The sequence below is a fragment of the Heptranchias perlo genome, chromosome 1 (genome assembly GCF_035084215.1).
Source record: "Heptranchias perlo isolate sHepPer1 chromosome 1, sHepPer1.hap1, whole genome shotgun sequence".
NCBI lineage: Eukaryota > Metazoa > Chordata > Chondrichthyes > Hexanchiformes > Hexanchidae > Heptranchias > Heptranchias perlo.
This window is the reverse complement of record NC_090325.1, coordinates 93,477,583-93,498,255: the sequence shown is the minus strand read 5'-3', so window position 1 is coordinate 93,498,255 and position 20,673 is coordinate 93,477,583. Positions and strand designations below refer to the sequence as shown.

General features: G+C 43.5%; 1 protein-coding gene across 3 annotated transcripts in view; it reads right to left on the bottom strand.

Annotated features, from left to right (window-relative positions):
* rfc1 (replication factor C (activator 1) 1) overlaps positions 1-20,673 on the bottom strand; it is a 99,290-nt gene that overhangs the window by 67,704 nt on the left and 10,913 nt on the right. For all 3 annotated transcript variants that reach the window (XM_067988687.1, XM_067988705.1, XM_067988695.1), the window contains exon 4: positions 11,492-11,605. In XM_067988687.1, the coding sequence (XP_067844788.1) occupies positions 11,492-11,605 (114 nt within the window). The remainder of the gene's footprint in view (positions 1-11,491; positions 11,606-20,673) is intronic.

Sequence of the window (20,673 nt, the reverse complement as noted above, 5' to 3'; positions counted from 1 at the left end):
TTTCTTCCTGGAATTTGTCAACTCAACAAATTTTCCAAAAGGCTTTAGTCTCAATCAGTTTAAATTAGCCTCTTCATCAATCACTTTCAAAGCCTAGCTGTCCAGAGATAATCTAGTATCTCCAAATGTCAATGATATACGATACAGTGAGGAAAGAAAAGAAACAGAAATGAAAGAGTACTCTACTATATTGCTGGTTACTAAACTAAACTAAACTAACCAAAGGGACAGTTAGCCCCTCAAGCCTGTTCCACCACTCAATGAGATCATGGCTGATCTGTGATCTAACTCCATATACCTACCATAGCCCCATATCTCAAAACCCTTGGTTAACAGAAATCTATCAAACTCAGATTTAAAATTAACAATTGAGCTAGCATCAACTGCCGTTAGCAGAAGAGAGTTCCAAACTTCTACCACCCTTTGCACGTAGAAGTGTTTCCTAACTTCACTCCTGAAAGTCCTGGCTCTAATTTTTAGGCTCTGTCCCTTAGTCCTAGACTCCCCAACCAGTGGAAATAGGGTAGATAGTGGGAAACTATCAGTTCCTCTTAATATCTTGAAAACTGCAATCAAATCACCCCTTAATCTTCTAAATTCCAGGGAATACAACCCTGGTTTGGGTAATCTAACCCTTGGAGTCCAGGTATCATTCTAGTAAATCTACACTACACTCCCTCCAAGGCCAATATATCACTCCTAAGGTGCGGTGCCCAGAACTGAACACAGGTGCAGCCTAACCAGGGCTTTGTATAGCTGTAGCATAACTTCTACCCCCTTGTACTCTAGTCCTCTAGGTACGCAGGCCAGCATTCCATTAGCCTTTTTGATTATTTTCTGTACCTGTCCATGACATTTTAATGATCTGTGTACATGGACCCCGAAGTCTCTTTAGACCTCCACTGTTTCGAGCTTTTCACCATTTAGAAAGTACTCTGATCTATCCTTTTTAGGTCCAAAGTGGATGATCTCACACTAGCCTACAGTGAAATCCATTTGCCACAGTTTTGCCCACTTAATCTATTAATATCGCTCTAATTTTATGCCTCGACCTACACTGCTGTCTATTTTGTGTCATCGGCAAACTTAGATGATGGGATAGTGAGCCACATATCCAAGTCGTTAATAAATACAGTGAATAGTTGAGGCCCCAACACAGATACTTATGGGACACCACTAGTACATCCTGCCAATTTGAGTACCTGCCCATTATCCCTACTCTCTGCCTCCTGCCGCTCAGCCAGTTTCCTAACCAGGTCAACAACTTGCCCTCAATTCCATGAGCTTCAACTTTAGCTAACGGTCTCTTATAACGGACTTTATCAAATGCCTTCTGGAAGTCCATATAAATAGCATCCATAAACATTCCCCTGTCCACTACTTTAGTCACATCTTCAAAAAATTCAATCAGGTTTGTCAGACCTTCCCTTTTCAAATCCATGTTGGCTCTCTCTGATCAGCTGAAAATTTTCAAGGTGTTCAGTCTCTCTACCCTTAATTATACACTCTGGTAATTTCCCAACAACAGATGTAAGGCTAACTGATCTATAATTCCCTGGTTTCCCTCTCTTATCTTTCTTAAATAGCAGAGTGATATATGCAGTTTTCCAATCTAAAGGAATGGTTCTTGAATCGAGAGAACTTTGGAAGATTATAGTTAGGGCATCTGCAATGTTCTCACTTACTCCTTTAAAACCCTGGGATGGAAACCACTTGGTCCTGGGGATTTGTCACTCTGTAGTGCCATTATTTTCTTCATTACTGTTAATTTGCTTACATTAATTAGGGTGAATCCCCATCTCTGATTCAAAATTAGTTTCCTTGGGGTGTCCAGCATGCTATTATTTTAAATGTCCTCCATTTCCTTAATGGTGATATTGTAAATCAAAATATCAGTTTTTAAGGGGCTCACATCGCTCTTGACCACCATTTTCTTAATGTAATTGTAAAAATGTGTTGATTTTGATAGCCCTTGCAAGTTTCTTTTCATGCTCCTTTTTATAGCTCTGTCTGTTTTATCACCCTTTGCTGTTCTTTGTATCTCTCCCAGTCGCCAGGATCTGCGCTGTTTTTTGCATTTTTGTATGCTTTTTCTTTTAATTTTATGTTGTCCCTTACCTCTTTTGTTGTCCATGGGTGTTTTTGTTGGCAAGTAGAGCTCTTGCCCCTTTAGGGTATATTTTGGTTTTGTATCACATTAAATTCTTTTTTGAACACCTCCCACTGATCTGCTGTCGTTTTACCCATCAACAGGTTTGCCCAGTTTACCGTGGACAGTCTCAGTCGCATCCCATTGAAGTCGCCCGTACCTAAATTTAGATTCTTAGTAGCTGTTGTGTTTTGAAAGGGAGAAACCCATAACAATGAATTCAATCATATGTGCTATTAGATAAGTGTTCACGCACCATTAGGCTGTTAACTAAATCTGGCTCATTACTCATTAAATCTAATATAGCCTGCCCCCTTGCTGGTTCTAGGATATATTGTTGCAGAAAGCTGCCCTGACCACACTCCAGAAATTCGCTACCTTTCTGACATGAGCTCATCGGCTTATTCCAATCTTTATGAAAGTTAAAATCCCCCATTAAAATCACTCTGCCTTTGCTACATGCTTGTCTAATTTCTGCACTTATACATTCTGCCACTTCACAGCTACTACCAGGAGGCCTATACACAACTCCCACTACAGTCTTAAATCCTTTTCTTAATTCTATCCATAAAGTCTCCACTACCTGCTTACCTCTAGTTATATCCTCCCTTATCATTGAAGTAATTTCATCTTTAATCACTGAGGCTATTCCTCCCCCTCTACCAGTTTCCCTATCCTTCATATAGACCTTATAATCTGGTATATTCAATTCACAGTCCTGACCGTCTTGCAGCCATGTCTCAGTAATGGCGACCATGTCGTACCCTCTAAGTTGAATTTGCACCTGCAATTCATTCAATTTGTTCCTTATACTCCATGCGTTTGTATAATGAATACCTATTTGGGCCACACACCCTAACCTGTCCTTCTGCTCTAATGTTGTTTTTCCTCACACATTTCTTATTTCTCTCTCCTGATTTAATTACTTTACATCTTTTAGTTTTCCCTTTACTTGTAGTGCCTAAAGCATAATATCTGACTATTACTCTACTCTCTTCCTTTCTGTTTGTTTTAGAATTATTATTTATATTACCTTTTCCACCTGAGACCTCTCTCTGCCCTGCCCCCTCCCCTCCCCCCCCCCCCATTTACTTTAAAGTCCTTGTGACCGCCCTATTTATCCTTTCCACCAGGATCCCAGTCCTAGGACTCAGGTGCAGCCCATCCAATGGTACAGTTCCTTCCTGTCCCAGTATTAGTGCCAGTGTCCCTTGAAATGGAACCCCTCTTTCCCACACCACTCCTTCAGCCAACTGTTCACCTCCTTAATCCACTTATCCCTACACCAATTTACACGTGACTCGGGTTATAATCCAGAAATTATAACCAGAGGTCCTGTTTTTTTTTAAAACTTTAGCTCCCGGTACTCTGAACAGGACCCCTTGCCTACTCTTTCCTATGTTGTTGGTCCCAACATGGACCACAACAACAGGATCCTCCCCCTCCCTCTCCCTCTCCAATATCCTTTCAAGCCAGTTTGAGATGTCTCTCACCCTGGCACCAGGAAGGCAACATACCATGTGGGACTCTCTATCCTGCTTACAAAGGATGCTATCTGTCCCCCTAATTATTGAATCCCCTACAACTACCACATCACACTTCTCCTCCTCCTCCTCCCTTTGGACAGCCTCCTGCTCAAAGGTGCCATGGTCAGCATTCTGGCTGTCCTTCCGACAGTCTTTGTCCACATCCTCACAGGTAGCAAGTACATTGTACCTGTTGGATAGGATCAGTTTCTGCGGGACCTCATTCTCTATCTCACCTGGGTTCCCTTATTCTGTACACTATCGGTCACACCAATACTAGCTGGGTACTATTAATATTACAGTACAGCAAAATAAAAGCTGCTTTGTGACTAGTTTTGCATCAAGTCACACTGCAATCAGAAAAACCTCTTACAAATACTGAAAGTTATAAATTAAGTCTTTGAAATGGTCATCACAATGAGAAGTTTTGACATTAAATCACACTGGTTTCTATTTATAAAAAAGAGTTGCGAAGAGAGGGAAACTTGCACACGATACAATTCCTATAAGTAACATCAAGTTTTAGTGTGTTAGTTTTGGAGGGGATTAACTCATACGCAGCCCTAAACGGGAGGAGAGCATGCTGGTGAGACATGAGTGACAGCTTCAGTATTTGCTAGCGACTGTCTCTCACTGGTACAACAAATTGTCCTGCTGGAACAAAGGGCCTCACTCTGTCTCATTGGTCAATGTAATCGAGTGAGCTTCAGTTTCCCCAAAGTAGACTATTTGCTGTTATATTGTAGGCTTCAACAGACCTTTTCCTTTTTGCTAGGTGCATTATAACACTGAGATTCTTATATCAGATTAACTGTGCTAAAGATTATTAAATAGGTGCTGTCCCTTGGCTATCTGTGCCTCAAGATGCCAATATGGGACAATATTTCATAGGCACCATACTGCCGTGCCTTAGATCACCTGACAGAACACAGAAACAGCAGATATTCTTCCATCATCCCCAACACTCGCTCGCCTTCCCCTGGCACCTTCCCATACAAGCGCAGGAGATGCAACATCTGCCCTTCCACCTCCTCCCTCCCACAAACCGGGGCCCCAAACACTCCTTCCAGGTGAAACAACAATTTATTGTACTTCTTTTAACTTATACAGTTTTCGCTGCTCACGGTGCAGTCTCCTCTACTTTGAGATGACCAAACGCAGATTGGGTGATCACTTTGCTGAATACTTCCGTTCAGTCCACATGCGAGACGCTGAGCTTCCGGTCCCTTGCCACTTTGATTCTCCATCCCACTCTGGCCACTGTGTCTTCGGCCTCCAAAAGCTGTTCCAATGAAGCTCAACACAAGCTCGAGGAACAGCACCTCATCTTTTGTTTGGGCACTTTACAGCCTTCCAGCCTTAACATTGAGTTTAACAACTTCAAATCTTAACCACCACTCCCATTTTTCCGTCAGCGGATGCTGGAAATGGAGGATGGCTGCACCAGAGTCACTGGGAGTGGAGAAGGTGCGGGCTGGTGATCCCCTATCGGTACACAGCCGACGGGGTGGTCCACACCCCAGGGATTTACCCACCCCTCTCCACCATGTTCCTGGGCCACAGGAGCCTTCTCCTCTGTGCCAGATTTTCCATGCTTCACTCCCCCTGTTATTCTGTTGGAATCACTTACACCTTTGGAATTCTCTACCCCAGAGGGCTGTGGATGCTCAGTCGTTGAGTATATTCAACACCGAGATCAATAGATTTTTGGACACCAAGGGATATGGGGATAGGACGGGAAAGTGGAGTGGAGGTCGAAGATCAGCCATGATCTTATTGAATGGCGAGGCAGACTCGAGGGGCCTTATGGCCCACTCCTGCTCCTATTTCTTATGCTCCTCTGGACCCATTTTTTGTTTCTTTACTTGTCCCATTACTACCCTCCTTGCCTTGCACCATCATCCATTTTGTCATTTCAATCACTCCTGCCCTCCTCCCTATCAGAGACCTTGCCTGTTGTTCTTTCTTGCCCCCTTTTTCCAGGCTCTCTACTTGCTTAAAAGCTATTCATCACGTCTTCCAGTTCTGATGAAAGGTCATCGACCTGAAACGTTAACTCTATCCACAGATCCTGCCTGTCCTGCTGAGTGTTCCCAGCATTTTCTGTTTTTATTTGTGCGTTTAAATGTTCACCGAGATATTGAAGTGAAAAGTAGTAAGGTTATTGGTAGATTAGCGACATAACTAGCACTTGGATTTCACACTTTAGAGTTTTTGTCTAACAAGACTTTTTTTTTCTTTTCATTTGCTTTATTTGAATTGTTAGATTAATGGAAGTAATAATGTTTACAGTTAAACCTTGTGAAATTTCTATTGGAAAAATAGACTGGTTGAAGTAGTTTTAAACACCGATCCCCCCTCCCCCAAAACAAAAAGTCCTGCTTACACCACTGATGCCAGGAGGCATAAACGTGCTCATGGCACCAGTCAGTTCTGGCATTATTGAGTCCCCAGCACCGACTGACGTCTGTCTGAACTAACGTTCCTGAAGAGAGGCTGGAGACTTTGACTTTTGCACAGACCCCTCAAGACCAAAATTTCAGATAAAGAACTTTAGCTGAGGAAAACTAACGAACATGATGGCGCATGTCCTGGGAGCTTATGTGACACAGGAATAGAAAAGCACTGAGGCACCATCAATCTACAACTTCATGACATTTCCTGTGTGCGCTTAGCATTTTCCCCCTGAACCCTTCAAGCTGCGCTTTATCCCCAGGTTTACAAAGGATGCAGAAAGAAGAATAATTCTCCTTCCTAAGCAGAGGCTACAAATGGCACTGATGCCAAGTCCATGACTGCATTCGGCAGAAAACAAAAAATCCCTTATCTGTTTACTTGCCCCAGTCAAGCAACCGTGGCTATTTTCTCACAGTGTGCTCTGCTGCAAGCAAATTCCTGGAACAATCTTGGAGTCTGCTCCTGACTCGGGTTTCTCATTGTATGTAGACTTGCAGATAATCAAGTACTGTTTTCCATTCTGATCAATTGCTCGTACCAGATAGCACTTTATTCGGTTATGAAATGCTTGTGTATTGCTGTACTCAGTCTCAACCACCAGAGGACAATACTCAATAGTATCATCCAGGAGCAGCGTGAGCAAGGACTCCAGCACAAAAACAAATGGGCCTGCACAATTTTTCACATGATTAATCTGACCATCACCTCCTGGATTAGCATTATCGCCGTCTTTCCACTCATCATCTCAAGACATCGTCTTACCTTAGTATTGAAGTTGTTAAAATAAGAACTCAAACAACAAGAGAAGTCGCAGAAAACTCAAATCATTTCCAGCCTCAAAAGAATCTTTAGTGAGTGAAATGCAACAGAAAAACTATTTGGCAGTTATACAGTGGCTTCAATTGTCAAGGTTAAAAAAAAGTATCTGCTTTAAAGCGAATGATTCAATTGAGTCCCCCAAGGACCCCTCCGATTTCCCATCTTCATGCTGCCCTTGGTGACATCATCCGAAAACACGTCGGTGTACATGTGGAATCTGACAATACCCAGCTCTACTTCACCACCTCTCTCAACCCCTCCAATGCCTCTGATTTGGCACACTGCTTGTCCAACACCCAGTATTGGATGAGCAGAAATTTCCCCCAATTAAACATTAAGACGATCAAAACCATTATCCATCCCCCTCCCTCCACTGTCTGAGGCTGAACTGGACAGTTCGCAACCTCAGCGTCCTAGTTGACCCTGACTGAGCTTCTGACTCCATATCACCTCCATCAAGACAGTCAACTTCCACCTCCATAATATCGCCCATCTCCACCCGACTCAGCTCATCTGCTGCTGAAACCCTCTTCCATGCCTTTGTTACCTCAAGACTCAACTATCGCAACACTCTCCTGGCCGGCCTCCCACCTTCCATCCTCCGTAAACTTGAGCTCATCCAAAACCCTGCAGCCCCTTTCCCAACTTGCACCAAGTCCCTTTCACCCATCACCCTGTGCTCACTGACCCTCATTGGCTCCCCGTCTGACAACGTCTCAATTTTAAAATTCTCATCCTTGTGTTCAAATCCCTCCATAGCCTCGCCCACCCTATCTCTAACCTCCTCCAGCCCTACAACCCTCCAAGATCTCTGCACTCCTCCAATTCTGGCCTCCTGTGCTTCCCCGATTTTCATCGCTCCACCGTTGGCAGCCCTGCCTTCAGCTGCCTAGACCTTAAGCTCTGGAATTCCCTCCACCTCTCTGTCTTGAAAAACCTCTCTCTTTGACCAAGCTTTTGGTCACCTGTCCTAATATCTCTATGTCGGTGTCAAATTTTGTCTGACAATCACTCCTGTAAAGCACCTTGGCACATTTTTACTATGTTGAAGGCGCTATATAAATGCAATTTATTGTTAGTCTAGTTTTATTATTTTTTCCATCTCTTGCTGCATTATTTTGTCAGCCTAAGACTGGAAAAGAAAGCCTGTGTCTAGGCCCAGGCCCAGGTCAAAGCTGCTCTGTTCAGGCCACAAAGTGGTGCAGGACATGATGATTCAACTTGCTCTCAGAAGATGCATCCACTTCATCTCTTCTGTGCTTCTACAGACACCAAATGCAGGAGAATTTAATGGATATTTAAAACACGCATCAGTGTCTGCCTTTGCCTGCTAGCCTCACAAAGACTCCCATTTCCAAAAATAATTTGCACTGTTAAGCAACCACCCAACCTTCAGAGATCTCTGTGCTCCTCCAATTCTGGCCTCTTGCACAACCAGATTTTCATCGCTACACCACTGGCAGCTGTCCCTTCAGCTATCTAAAGCATCAGCTTTGGCATTCCCTCCCTAAAAACCTCTGCCCTTCTCTCTCCTCATTTAAAACTGTCCTTAACCAAGCTTTTCGTCACCTGTCACCAGCCGCATCATTCCCACCCCAGTGTCACCTTCCAATGTTGTTTGCAAACTTCTGATAGTCCAGTTCAGCTCAGCAGTGTTGAACAGCTGCACAACATTCAGCAGTACTTTAAGCAGCTAATTAATCAGCTCCACAGCCATTGGTATTTTTGTGGCATTCACCCATTCACTTCCAAACTGCAGCAAGTGCTTTTCTCCCGATATTGATTCTGATAAACAGTCCCACCAGAAATGTTAGCTTATATTTTTTACTTTCTAAGGAGCTGAACACCAAGCTGTGAATTTCCAACATTTTCTGTTTTTATTTTTGAAATTGTTCCAATATCTTACGGGTCAGATGTTACTCCAGTTGTATCAGAGCAAGACAAATATCAGGCCCAGGACAGTAACACTTTTCAGTGTTGTTTCTACTTCCACTAAGATTTATCCACACAATTTATTTTTTCCACTGATAGCTGCAATAACAAGGACTGACCTTAGCTAAATCAATCGTAAGAACATAACATAAGAACAAGGAGCAGGAGTAGGCCATACGGCCCCATGAGCCTGCTCCGCCATTCAATAAGATCATGGTTGATCTTCGACCTCAACTCCACTTTCCCGCCCAATCCCCAAATCCCTTGATTTCCTTAGAGTCCAGTGAAGCTCTAAATAATTTTTAAAATAAATTAGACAACTTTAAGTATACCAATGTTTGATGTTTTGAGCAAGGACAGTGGGTGTTTATCAATTCCAATCAACTTAAATAAACAATATGTTTACCTTGTTGGGAGTCCAATCGATGGAGTGGTTTACCAGCTAGTCCCTGGCCTTGCCGTGCTAGATACTGACACACAAAGGCTGCTGATTCATTCCACGGCAGGTACAGCAAATCAAAAGTAAAACCATGATCCAGCCAACTGATATACTAAATACAATGTGTAGGTCAGCACCTATTTTACAGAAAAGAACAAGGCTAACCCCTCACTCTATCATCTTTGCTGATTCAGATAAAACCCCTGGATCAGAGAGAAACCAGTTTAAAAGTGCTTGTTCTGTAACACAATGTCAATAACTGTGCTTCTGTATCACAAATAGCGGGTCTAATTTATCAATAACAAGGCTCCAACATTCCTGCAAACATTTGTAATACAGGCCTTGTACTGAAAAGCTCAAGGTCACAGTTCAGTCAAATCTGTTTACTGTGTATTGACAAACTACTGTTCCTGGATAACCATAATCCTGCCTTGCCTCGAGTTTTGTGCCTTTTAAAAAAAACTACTTATTTAGTAAACCAATAAAACTTAATTGGATCTGTAAATAAAGGTCACACCTCAAATGCATCTAGGAGACTATCCTAGTCTGTGTAGCTCAGCTGCTCACTATTTTCACAGGGAGGGAGGCATGGTAAATTTGGCAAAGCAGAGAGGGTTGCTGTGGCCCGGGAACATGGCGGAAGTAAGTTAAGTAGACCCTGGGGTGCGGACCACCCTGCTGTCAATGCACTGACCAGGGAACCCCACCCCCAGCCCACGCCTCTCCACTCCCAGTGGCTCTGGTGCAGCCATCCTCCATAACCAGCATCTGCTGTTCGAGAGAAAACGAGAGCAATAGTTAAGATCTAAAGTCGTTGAACTCAGTGATAAGGCCGGAAGGCTGTAAAATGCCTAGCAGAATGATGAGGTGCTGTCCCTCGAGATTGTGTATTACATTGCTGGGTGGGGTATTTCTTAGTTAAAGTGGACACAGTAAGAAAATTTCATATACAAACTGTTACACTTTACTGAAATTCGAGGAGGGGAAAAAACTACATTACAACTCATGAAAACTTCATACACCTATTATACTTTTCTGAAACACTGCCAACACTGTGGACCTTTGATTACACCAATAAGTCACTATCAAATAATTCTACAATAGGAAAAAAAAAGTTCCTGTTCTAATCACCATAGTGATTGTACATCCTTCTCATGCTATTTACAGTATAACTCACTGCTTAATAGGGGATACCACAAAGGGAAGCCCACTGTACCCAGAATTTATTCCATGAGTGAGGAGAGGCCGTAACAGTTCACTCACAACTGGGATAATTTCTCGAGGCAAAGCCAAAGAAGGAAAAATGTTCCTTCTTCCCAGTCCTACAAAAGGGACGGGCCTTCTCAACTGCCAGATAATTCTTAGTTACTCCTCTTTGGGATTACCGTTCAAAGAGAACATCAAAACAAGTTACAATCTGCGGGTTACAAAGTTATTTGAAATGAAGGACATAAAAAAAAACAGCTGCTACATGTTGCCTAGACGGCTGAAGGCACGACCACCAATGGAGGGGCAAAGGGAGGGGTGTTGCACAGGAGGCCAAAATGCATCAAACTCAACTTCCTGCTATGTGTTAAGATACAGAGAAAGAGAGATAGCTGGTCAATCAAAAGTTTAACATAAAAAAAGTTTAATTAATATAACTTAGTCTCTGGTAGGTTAATATTTACATTTTATTCAGTATCATTCTAGGGGTGTTTTGGCCATCTTTAAGAACTTTAAAATTTCTCACTACTCTGCATGGTACTTTTTATTATTGTGGGTGGGGTTGGGGGGGTGGTGGGGGGAATGTTTCTATAAAAAGTTCCAAAGTCATGCTAGCAAGCACCATTATTGACAGAGATCCTCCCGGCTGCCCAGGCATGACCCGGTATCATCAGGCCTTTTAACATTCAGTCTTCTGTAGTAGTTTATTTTCCATCACAAGTGGATTGCATCAATTTAAACCATAGTTTGAAAGTTCTGGAATGAAATCAAGAATACTGACAAACGATCAGGTTTTTAAAAAACATACTGGCCTAGATTAGTGAATATACAACAGGCACAAGTGTGCTCATAACAGTGAGAATTAGTGAAAACACAGGCAATCTTTAATTATTCTGCTATTTCACAAAAACTGACAATAGAACTATATATATGAACACAGATCAGATCAAATTAGTTTCTTACCAGTTTCAGAAACCACAGTAACAGTCTCTGGTTTGGAGGATTTTGTAGGTTTGGAGGAGAAGGAGGAACTTTTCTTCAATTTCTTATCTGGAGGGGACTCTTCTGGTTCAGAATCTGCAGTACGGTAACAGGTGTTTAAACATACATTTCCTTACAAGTAGTACATCTTATGTTAATACAAATCTGCTCAAAACATGCTGAAACGATGGGCCAAATGGCCTCCTTCTGTGCTGTATCATTCTATGATTAGCTCACACTGTCACCCAGTGGGTAACTATGATGTGGAGATGCCGGTGATGGACTGGGGTTGACAATTGTAAACAATTTTACAACACCAAGTTATAGTCCAGCAATTTTATTTTAAATTCACAAGCTTTCGGAGGCTACCTCCTTCCTCAGGTGAACGATGTGGAAATGAAATCCTCGAAATGAAATCGCATTTATAATTCACAGAACAATGCTTGGTGATTACAGACAGTTTTTTCAACTGCCCGTCGCCAAGGCAATCAGTGTGCAGACTGACAGGTGTTACCTGCAAGTTCTCAGAATATACAAATCACCAAAAAAAAACAACAAACAAAAAAAAAGAGATAGAGAGGTAGAAACATAGAAAAGACAGCAACTGACCCGTTATATTAAAAACAGATAACATTTGTTCGCTGGTGGGGTAACGTGTAGCGTGACATGAACCCAAGATCCCGGTTGAGGCCGTCCTCATGGGTGCGGAACTTGGCTATCAATTTCTGCTCGACGATTTTGCGTTGTCGTGTGTCTTGAAGGCCACAGTTTTGCCCATTCACCTAATCTATCAATATCCCTTTGTAATTTTATGCTTTCATCTACACTGCTTACAATGCCACCAATCTTTGTGTCATCGGCAAACTTAGATATGAGACTTTCTTTGCCTTCATCTAAGTCGTTAATAAATAGTGAATAATTGAGGCACCAAGTCAGATCCCTGCGAGACTCCACTAGTCACATCCTGCCAATGTGAATACTTACCCATTATCCCTACTCTCTGTCGCCTTTCGCTCAGCCAATTTCCCAACCAAGTCCGTCGTTTTCCCCTCGATTCCATGGGTTTCTAACTTAGCTAACAGTCTCTTATGTGGGACCTTATCAAATGCCTTCTGGAAGTCCATATAAATAACATCCATTGACATTCCCCTGTCCACTACTTTAGTCACCTCTTCAAAAAATTCAATCAGGTTTGTCAGGCATGACCTACCTTTCACAAATCCATGCTGGCTCTCTCTCATTAACTGAAAATTCTCGAGGTGTTCAGTCACCCTATCCTTAATTATAGACTCCAGCAATTTCCCCACAACAGATGTTAGGCTAACTGGTCTATAATTCCCCAGTTTCCCTCTCTCTCCTTTCTTAAAAAGCAGAGTGACGTGTGCAATTTTCCAATCTAGAGGGACAGTTCCTGAATCTAAAGAACTTTGAAAGATTATAGTTAGGTCATCTGCAATCTGCTCACCTACTTCCTTTAAAACCCTGGGATGGAAACCATCTGGTCCTGGGGGTTTGTCACTCTTTACTGCTATTATTTTCTTCATTACTGTTGCTTTACTTATGTTAATTTTATCAAGTCCCTGTCCCCAATTCAATATTAGTTTTCTTGGGATTTCTGCCATGCTATCCTCTTTCTACTGTAAATACTGACGCAAAGTAATTATTCAACATGTCCGCCATTTCCCCTTTGTCAATGACAATATCCCCACTTTCAGTTTTTAAAGGGGCCAACACTGCTCCTGACAACCCTCTTTTTCCTAATATAACTATAAAAGTTCTTTGTATTGGTTTTGATATCCCTTGTAAGTTTATTTTCATACTCTCTCTTTGTAGCTCTTACTATCTGTTTTGTGACCCTTTGTTGATCTTTGTATCTTTCTCATTCGCCAGGATCTGTGCTATTTTTTGCCTTTTTGTATGCCCTTTCCTTACCTGTTTAGTTGTCCATGGCTTTTTTTTTGGCAAGTAAGAGTTCTTGCCCCTCAGGGGTATAAACCAGTTCTGTATCATGTTAAATGTTTCTTTAAACATTTCCCACTGATCATCAGTCGTTTTACCCATTCACAGTTTACTGTGGACAGTCTCTGTCTCATCCCATTGAAGTCGGCCTTACCCAAGTCTAGAATCTTAGCAGCTGACTCACTTTTTTCCCTTTCAAACACTACATTGAACTCGATCATATTATGATCGCTATTGGATAGATGTACAGTTAAGCCGTTAACTAAATCTGGTTCATTACTCATTACTAAATCTAGTATGGCTTGCCCCCTTGTTGCCTCTAGGACATACTGTTGTTGAAAACTATCCTGGACACACTCAAGAAATTCACTACCTTTCTGACAGTTGCTAGTCTGCTTTCCCCAATCTATGTGAAGGTTAAAGTTCCCCATTAAGACCACTATGCCTTTGTTACACGCTTGTCTAATCTCTGCATTTATACAATCTAGCACTTCAGAGCTGCTGCCAGGGGTCCTATACACAACTCCCACTATAGTCTTAGATCCTTTCCTATTTCTCAATTCAACCCATAAGGTCTCTGTCAGCTGCTTACCTGTATAGAATTATATCTTCATACACAACAGTAACTGCACTTCAAAAGGAACTTCATCACAAAGCACTAAGATGTTTGAGAGGTGATAAAAATGAAAAACTTTTAAATTGCAGCAGCAAATCACAAAGTAATGATGAAGAGTTCCACCCAGAGGTTGACCTTTGCAGATGCTAATTCACCTTCTGTGATTTTTCAGAATTTTCTATTTTTATTTCAGATTTTCAGTGATTAAATAACTGGTCATGGATCCAGTTTAAATTTCCAGCTCCTTAACTTATTCACATTCAACATTTACTCTTGTAATTTATACATTTAATCAGCGTTGACGAGTAAATGTAACAAGAACAGGAGCACAGATCCCACTTCAGCGTCCTCTCAACTAGCCCTTCCAATGTACATTTACATTCCAGTGCCAGTCATAGATAGAAATAGAGGCGAGCAACTAATGACAAAAAGGAAATATCTTCTCAGCCATCCCTGGGGGCATCTGTACCAATCCCAAATGATTCCTCAGTATTACTTTCACAGCAGAATTATACTCAGCGATCTGTACCACAACAGGAACAGTGTAAAGAGCTCCCCACTCTGACAACCATCACAACTATATCTGGAACACAGGAACTGCTAGACAAATAAAGACCAAGCTCCATTCTAGTTCGCCTTCTACCAGCTCTGGTAGTCGCATGATGCAATAATGAACAATTGTGGCAATCAATCCCTATCAATTAGTCCACAACAGACCCAGACGGGAGGCAAGGAAAACCCCAGTGGTGGAAAGCTTTGGGAACCACAAGTCCAAAGTTACCTGCTCCTCCCAAGCCTGCTACACTTACCCTAGGTTATGTCTCAAGTTACGAACATACGAATTAAGAACAGGAGTAGGCCATTCGGCCCCTCAAGCCTGCTGTTCCATTTGATAAGATCACGGCTGATCTGATTGTGACCTCAATCCTACTTTTCTGTCTCCCTACTATAACCTTTGACTCCCTTGTTAATCAGGAATCTATCTAACTCAGCCTTAAAAATATTCAATGACCCTGCCTCTCTGGGGAAGGGAGATCCACAGACTTTTTTTTTAAATTCGTTCATGGGATGTGGGCGTCGCTGGCGAGGCCGGCATTTATTGCCCATCCCTAATTGTCCTTGAGAAGATGGTGGTGAGCTGCCGCCTTGAACCGCTGCAGTCCGTGTGGTGACGGTTCTCCCACAGTGCTGTTAGGAAGGGAGTTCCAGGATTTTGACCCAGCGACAATGAAGGAACGGCAATATATTTCCAAGTCGGGATGGTGTGCGACTTGGAGGGGGAACGTGCAGGTGGTGTTGTTCCCATGTGCCTGCTGCTCTTGTCCTTCTAGGTGGTAGAGGTCGCGGGTTTGGGAGGTGCTGTAGTGCATCCTGTGGATGGTACACACTGCAGCCACAGTGCTCCGGTGGTGAAGGGAGTGAATGTTTAGGGTGGTGGACGGGGTGCCAATCAAGCGGGTTGCTTTGTCTTGGATGGTATCGAGCTTCTTGAGTGTTGTTGGAGCTGCACTCATCCAGGCAAGTGGACAGTATTCCATCACACTCCTAACTTGTGCCTTGTAGCTGGTGTAAAGGCTTTGGGGGAGTCAGGAGGTGAGTCACTCGCCGCAGAATACCCAGCCTCTGACCTGCTCATGTAGCCACAGTATTTATATGGCTGGTCCAGTTAAGTTTCTGGTCAACGGTGACCCCCAGGATGTTGATGGTGGGGGATTCGGCGATGGTTAATGCTGTTGAATGTCAAGGGGAGGTGGTTAGACTCTCTCTTGTTGGAGATGGTCATTGCCTGGCACTTGTCTGGCGCAAATGTTACTTGCCACTTATAAGCCCAAGCCTGGATGTTGTCCAGGTCTTGCTGCATGCGGGCTCGGACTGCTTCATTTTTTGAGGGGTTACGAAAGGAACTGAGCACTGTGCAATCATCAGCGAACATCCCCATTTCTGACCTTATGATGGAGGGAAGGTTATTAATGAAGCAGCTGAAGATGGTTGGGCCCAGGACACTGCCCTGAGGAACTCCTGCAGCAATGCTCTGGGGCTGAGATGATTGGCCTCCAACAACCACTACCATCTTCCTTTGTGCTAGGTATGACTCAAGCCACTGGAGAGTTTTCCCCGATTCCCACTGACTTCAATTTTACTAGGGCTCCTTGGTGCCACACTCGGTCAAATGCTGCCTTGATGTCAAGGGCAGTCACTCTCACCTCACCTCTGGAATTCAGCTCTTTTGTCCATGTTTGAACCAAGGCTGTAATGAGGTCTGGAGCCGAGTGGTCCTGGCAGAACCCAAACTGAGCATCAGTGAGCAGGTTATTGGTGAGTAAGTGCCGCTTGATAGCACTGTCGACAACACCACCCATCATTTTGCTGATAATTGAGAGTAGACTGATGGGGCGGTAATTGGCCGGATTGGATTTGTCCTGCTTTTTGTGGACAGGACATACCTGGGCAATTTTCCGCATCGTTGGGTAGATGCCAGTGTTGTAGCTGTACTGGAACAGCTTGGCTAGAGGCGCAGCTAGCTCTGGAGACTCACTACGCTCAGAGAAAATTTCTCCTCATCTCAATCTTAAATGGGAGACTCCTTATTTTTTAAACTGTGGCCTCTAGTTCTAGTCTCTCCCACAAGGGGAAACATCCTCTCAGCATCTACCCCTTCTAGTCCCCTCAGGATCTTATATATTTCAATAAGATCACCTCTCATTCTTCTAAACTCCAATGTATACAGGCCCAACTTGTCCAACCTTTCCTCGTAAGATAACCCCCTCATCCCAGGAATCAGTCGAGTGAACCTTCTCTGAACCGCCTCCAAAGCTATTATGTCCTTTCTTAAATAAGGAGGCCAAAACTGCACACAGTATTCTAGAAGTTACTCTTATACTGCATTCCAAACTATTATTTTCTGAAAGAAATCTATCTAATTTGCATTTGAAAGAATCAACACTACCTGCTTCCACCATATGTTCCACCGACTCCCTAGGGAGGCTGTTCCATAGATTTACCACTCGCTCACAGAAATATTGTTTCCGCAGATTAGATTAGAATTTACCCCCCGTCAAGCGCAGGTCGTATCCTCTGGTTCTACTGTTCTGGACAAGGTGAAACAGCTTGCTATGGTATCCATCATGTCATCTGTAAAATCATTTATTTTAAATGTCTTGCAACCCCCCAAAAACCAGGCTCTGCCCACCTATACTACTGCCATGACATGGCCACCCATCCACTCCCTCCATGCTCCAACTGGGAGAAAAAAGTAGCACCAATCCTCACCATCAGCAAATAAACAGGTAAAAATAAGTTACAATTATTTGAATCAGTAAATGGTCATTAAATTGCACTTGAGAGCGCGAGAGAGAGAAAAAAAAACAGGGCCTGCCCAAACTAGTACCAAGCCTTCAGTGTCGGTTATTTATTACCCTTTGTTTTGTTGTAAATTTATTCCAGTTAAATTAAAAGTTTGTGCTGGTGATTATTTTTGAATATACTTCCTAAACAATTCCTGCTACATAAACCATTTTCTTTACCATTTGCTAATGTGAATAGACTTGAAGTTGTGCTGCATTTAATTCTGTTTATTTTTAACCATGAGCCTGATCCATACAATCAATGAACATCACAGAAAACTGCTTTCCAATCGGTTGTTTTTGTGGAAGACCTAGCCGATTACACAATTAAACAAAATTGTCACCATTTTCTGATACACCAATAAGGCACTACAAAAAAAAAGCCATCTTGACAGACCCCTGTCCAACTAAATCTCAGCTGCAGCATCGCCCACGAAAAATAAACAGATCGATATCACCAAACATCGTCCACAATCACCCATTACAAAAATGACAGCTGCCATAGTACCTCGGCCCAACATCAGGCTCTGGCACAGGGCTGAGCACTTATCAGCATCAACAGGCAGAGACAAGAGCACAAGCCATGCAAATCCGTGTGCTAGCATTATCAATAAAGCTAGCTAAGCTGGAGTATGATCGAGCTGCAACATCAGGGCTACAAAGCCATGAGAAACCAGCTTCAGCAATTTATAAATCGTATGACTAGTCCATTCCACACCCACACACTTACAGCCTTTTGATAAAAACACTCACCCCTGGAAGCTCTTGGGGTTCAATGCCCCTCCTGTTTCGGGGGGCAGGGGAGCAATAGCCGATCTCAGCCAGAGCAGTGGTATGGACACAATGATTTGCCTCAACACCCCTTGGTTGTGAGGAGTAAATTCAGTCAGGGGTCCCACTCCTGATTGCTGGCCAATGACCTCTGCCAAAAGTGCAGACATCTGGATGGCTGTTGAAGACAGGACTAGGCTTGGCTGCGATGCTCCCTAATCACCCGTGTTTAGTAAGCCTGCCGTTACTCAGCATGAAGACTCACATGAATAATGGCCATGTAGACAAGGTGTTGGAGAGCGTCCGGTGCCTGTGAATCCACACTCCAACAATGAGTCAATACCTTTATGGAATCATAGAATGGTTACGGTACAGGAGGCCATTCTGCCCATCGAGCCTGAGCGGCTCTTTATAACAGCAATCCAGTTAGTCCCACTCCTCCACTCTTTTCCTGTAGCCCTGCAAATTTTTCTCCTTCAGGTACCTATCTAATCCCTTTCTGAAAGCCACAATTAACCCTGCTTCCACCAACCCCTCAGGCAGCCCATTCCAGATCCTAATCACTCTGTGCAGCAGAGCTACCCCTGGTGCCAGCAGCAGCAGCCAACTTCCTGGCACCAGGGGTAGCTCTGCTGCACAGGCTGGGAGGAAAAAGAGTGGAAGAGCTATAGTGGTAGGGGATTCTATCGTAAGGGGAACAGACAGGCGTTTCTGTGGCCGTAAACGTGACTCCAGGATGGTTTGTTGCCTCCCTGGTGCCAGGGTCATGGATGTCACTGAGCGGCTTCAGGGCATTCTCAAGGGGGAGGGTGGAGCAGGCAGAGGTCGTGGTCCACATTGGGACCAACGACATAGGTAGGAAGGGAGATGAGGTCCTGCATCAAGAATTTAGGGAGCTAGGTAGCAGATTAAAGAGCAGGACCTCAAAGGTTGTAATCTCTGGATTACTCCCAGTGCCACGGGCTAGTGAGTATAGAAATAGGAGGATAGAACAGATGAATGCGTAGCTAAAGAGTTGGTGCAGGAGGGAGGGTTTCAGTTTCCTGGATCACTGGGCCTGCTTCTGGGGAAGGTGGGACTTGTACAAGTCGGACGGGTTGCATCTGAACCAGAGCGGGACAAATATCCTTGCGGGGAGGTTTGCTAGCACTGTTGGGGGGATTTAAACTAACTTGGCAGGGGGATGGGATACAGAGTGGAGCTACAATAGGGGGTGATGTGCAGCCAAATATAGAGAAAAAAACAAGTCAGCTTGGAAGACAGGGCAAATATGTGAGGGCAAGGCTGGATGGCATCTATTTTAATGCAAGGAGTCTTGCGAATAAGGTGGATGAACTGAAGGTGTTGATAAACACATGGGAGTATGATATTGTTGCTGTCACAGAGACATGGTTGAGGGAGGGGCAAGACTGGCAGCTCAATATTCCGGGGTACAGAATCTTCAGGCGAGACAGAGAGGGAGGTATAAGAGGAGGGGGGGTTGCAATATTAATTAAAGAATCAATTACTGCCATAAGGAGGGATGATATATTAGCAGGTTCCTCTAATGAGGCCATATGGGTGGAGCTTAAAAACAAAAAGGGGGCAAGCACTTTGATGGGAGTGTACTATAGGCCCCCAAACAAACAGTCAGGGGGAGATAGAGGAACAGATATGCAGGCAAATCTCAGAAAATTGTGCAAATAATAGGGTAATAATAGTGGGGGATTTCAACTTCCCCAATATTAACTGGGATACTCAGAGTGTAAAAGGCTTAGAGGGTACAAAATTCTTAACGTGCATCCAGGAGAGCTTTTTGAGCCAGCATGTAGAAAGTCCTACAAGAGAGGGGGCGGTACTGGACCTAATTCTAGGGAATGTGGCCGGCCAAGTGGAAGAAGTGCTAGTAGGTGAGCACTTTGGTGACAGTGACCATAATTTGGTGAGATTTAAGGTGGTCATGGAAAAGGACAGGGAGGGGCCGGAAATAAAGGTTCTAAATTGGGGGAAGGCCGATTTTAATAGGATAAGGCAGGATCTGGCCAAAATGGACTGGGATCAGCTGCTTGTAGGAAAATCCGCATCGGAGCAATGGGAGTCTTTCAGAAGGGAGATTGAGACCATACAATGGCAACATGTTCCCGTAAAGGTCAAGGGTGGTTCCAAGAACTCCAGGGAACCTTGGATGTCAGGGGATATACGAGAATGGATTAGGAAAAAAAGGAGGGCTTTTGGCAGATACAAAAGGCTAAAGACGGAGGAAGCCCTAGAGGAGTACAAAAAGTGCAGGGGGATACTTAAAAAAGAAATTAGGAGATCAAGGAGGGGCCATGAAATAACACTGGCGAGCAAAATAAAGGAAAATCCTAAGATGTTTTATAAGTATATTAAGGGTAAGAGGATGACTAGGGAAAAAATAGGGCCCATTAGGGACAAAAATGGCAATCTGTGTGTGGAGCCGGCAGATGTAGGAGGGGTTCTAAATGAATTTTTTG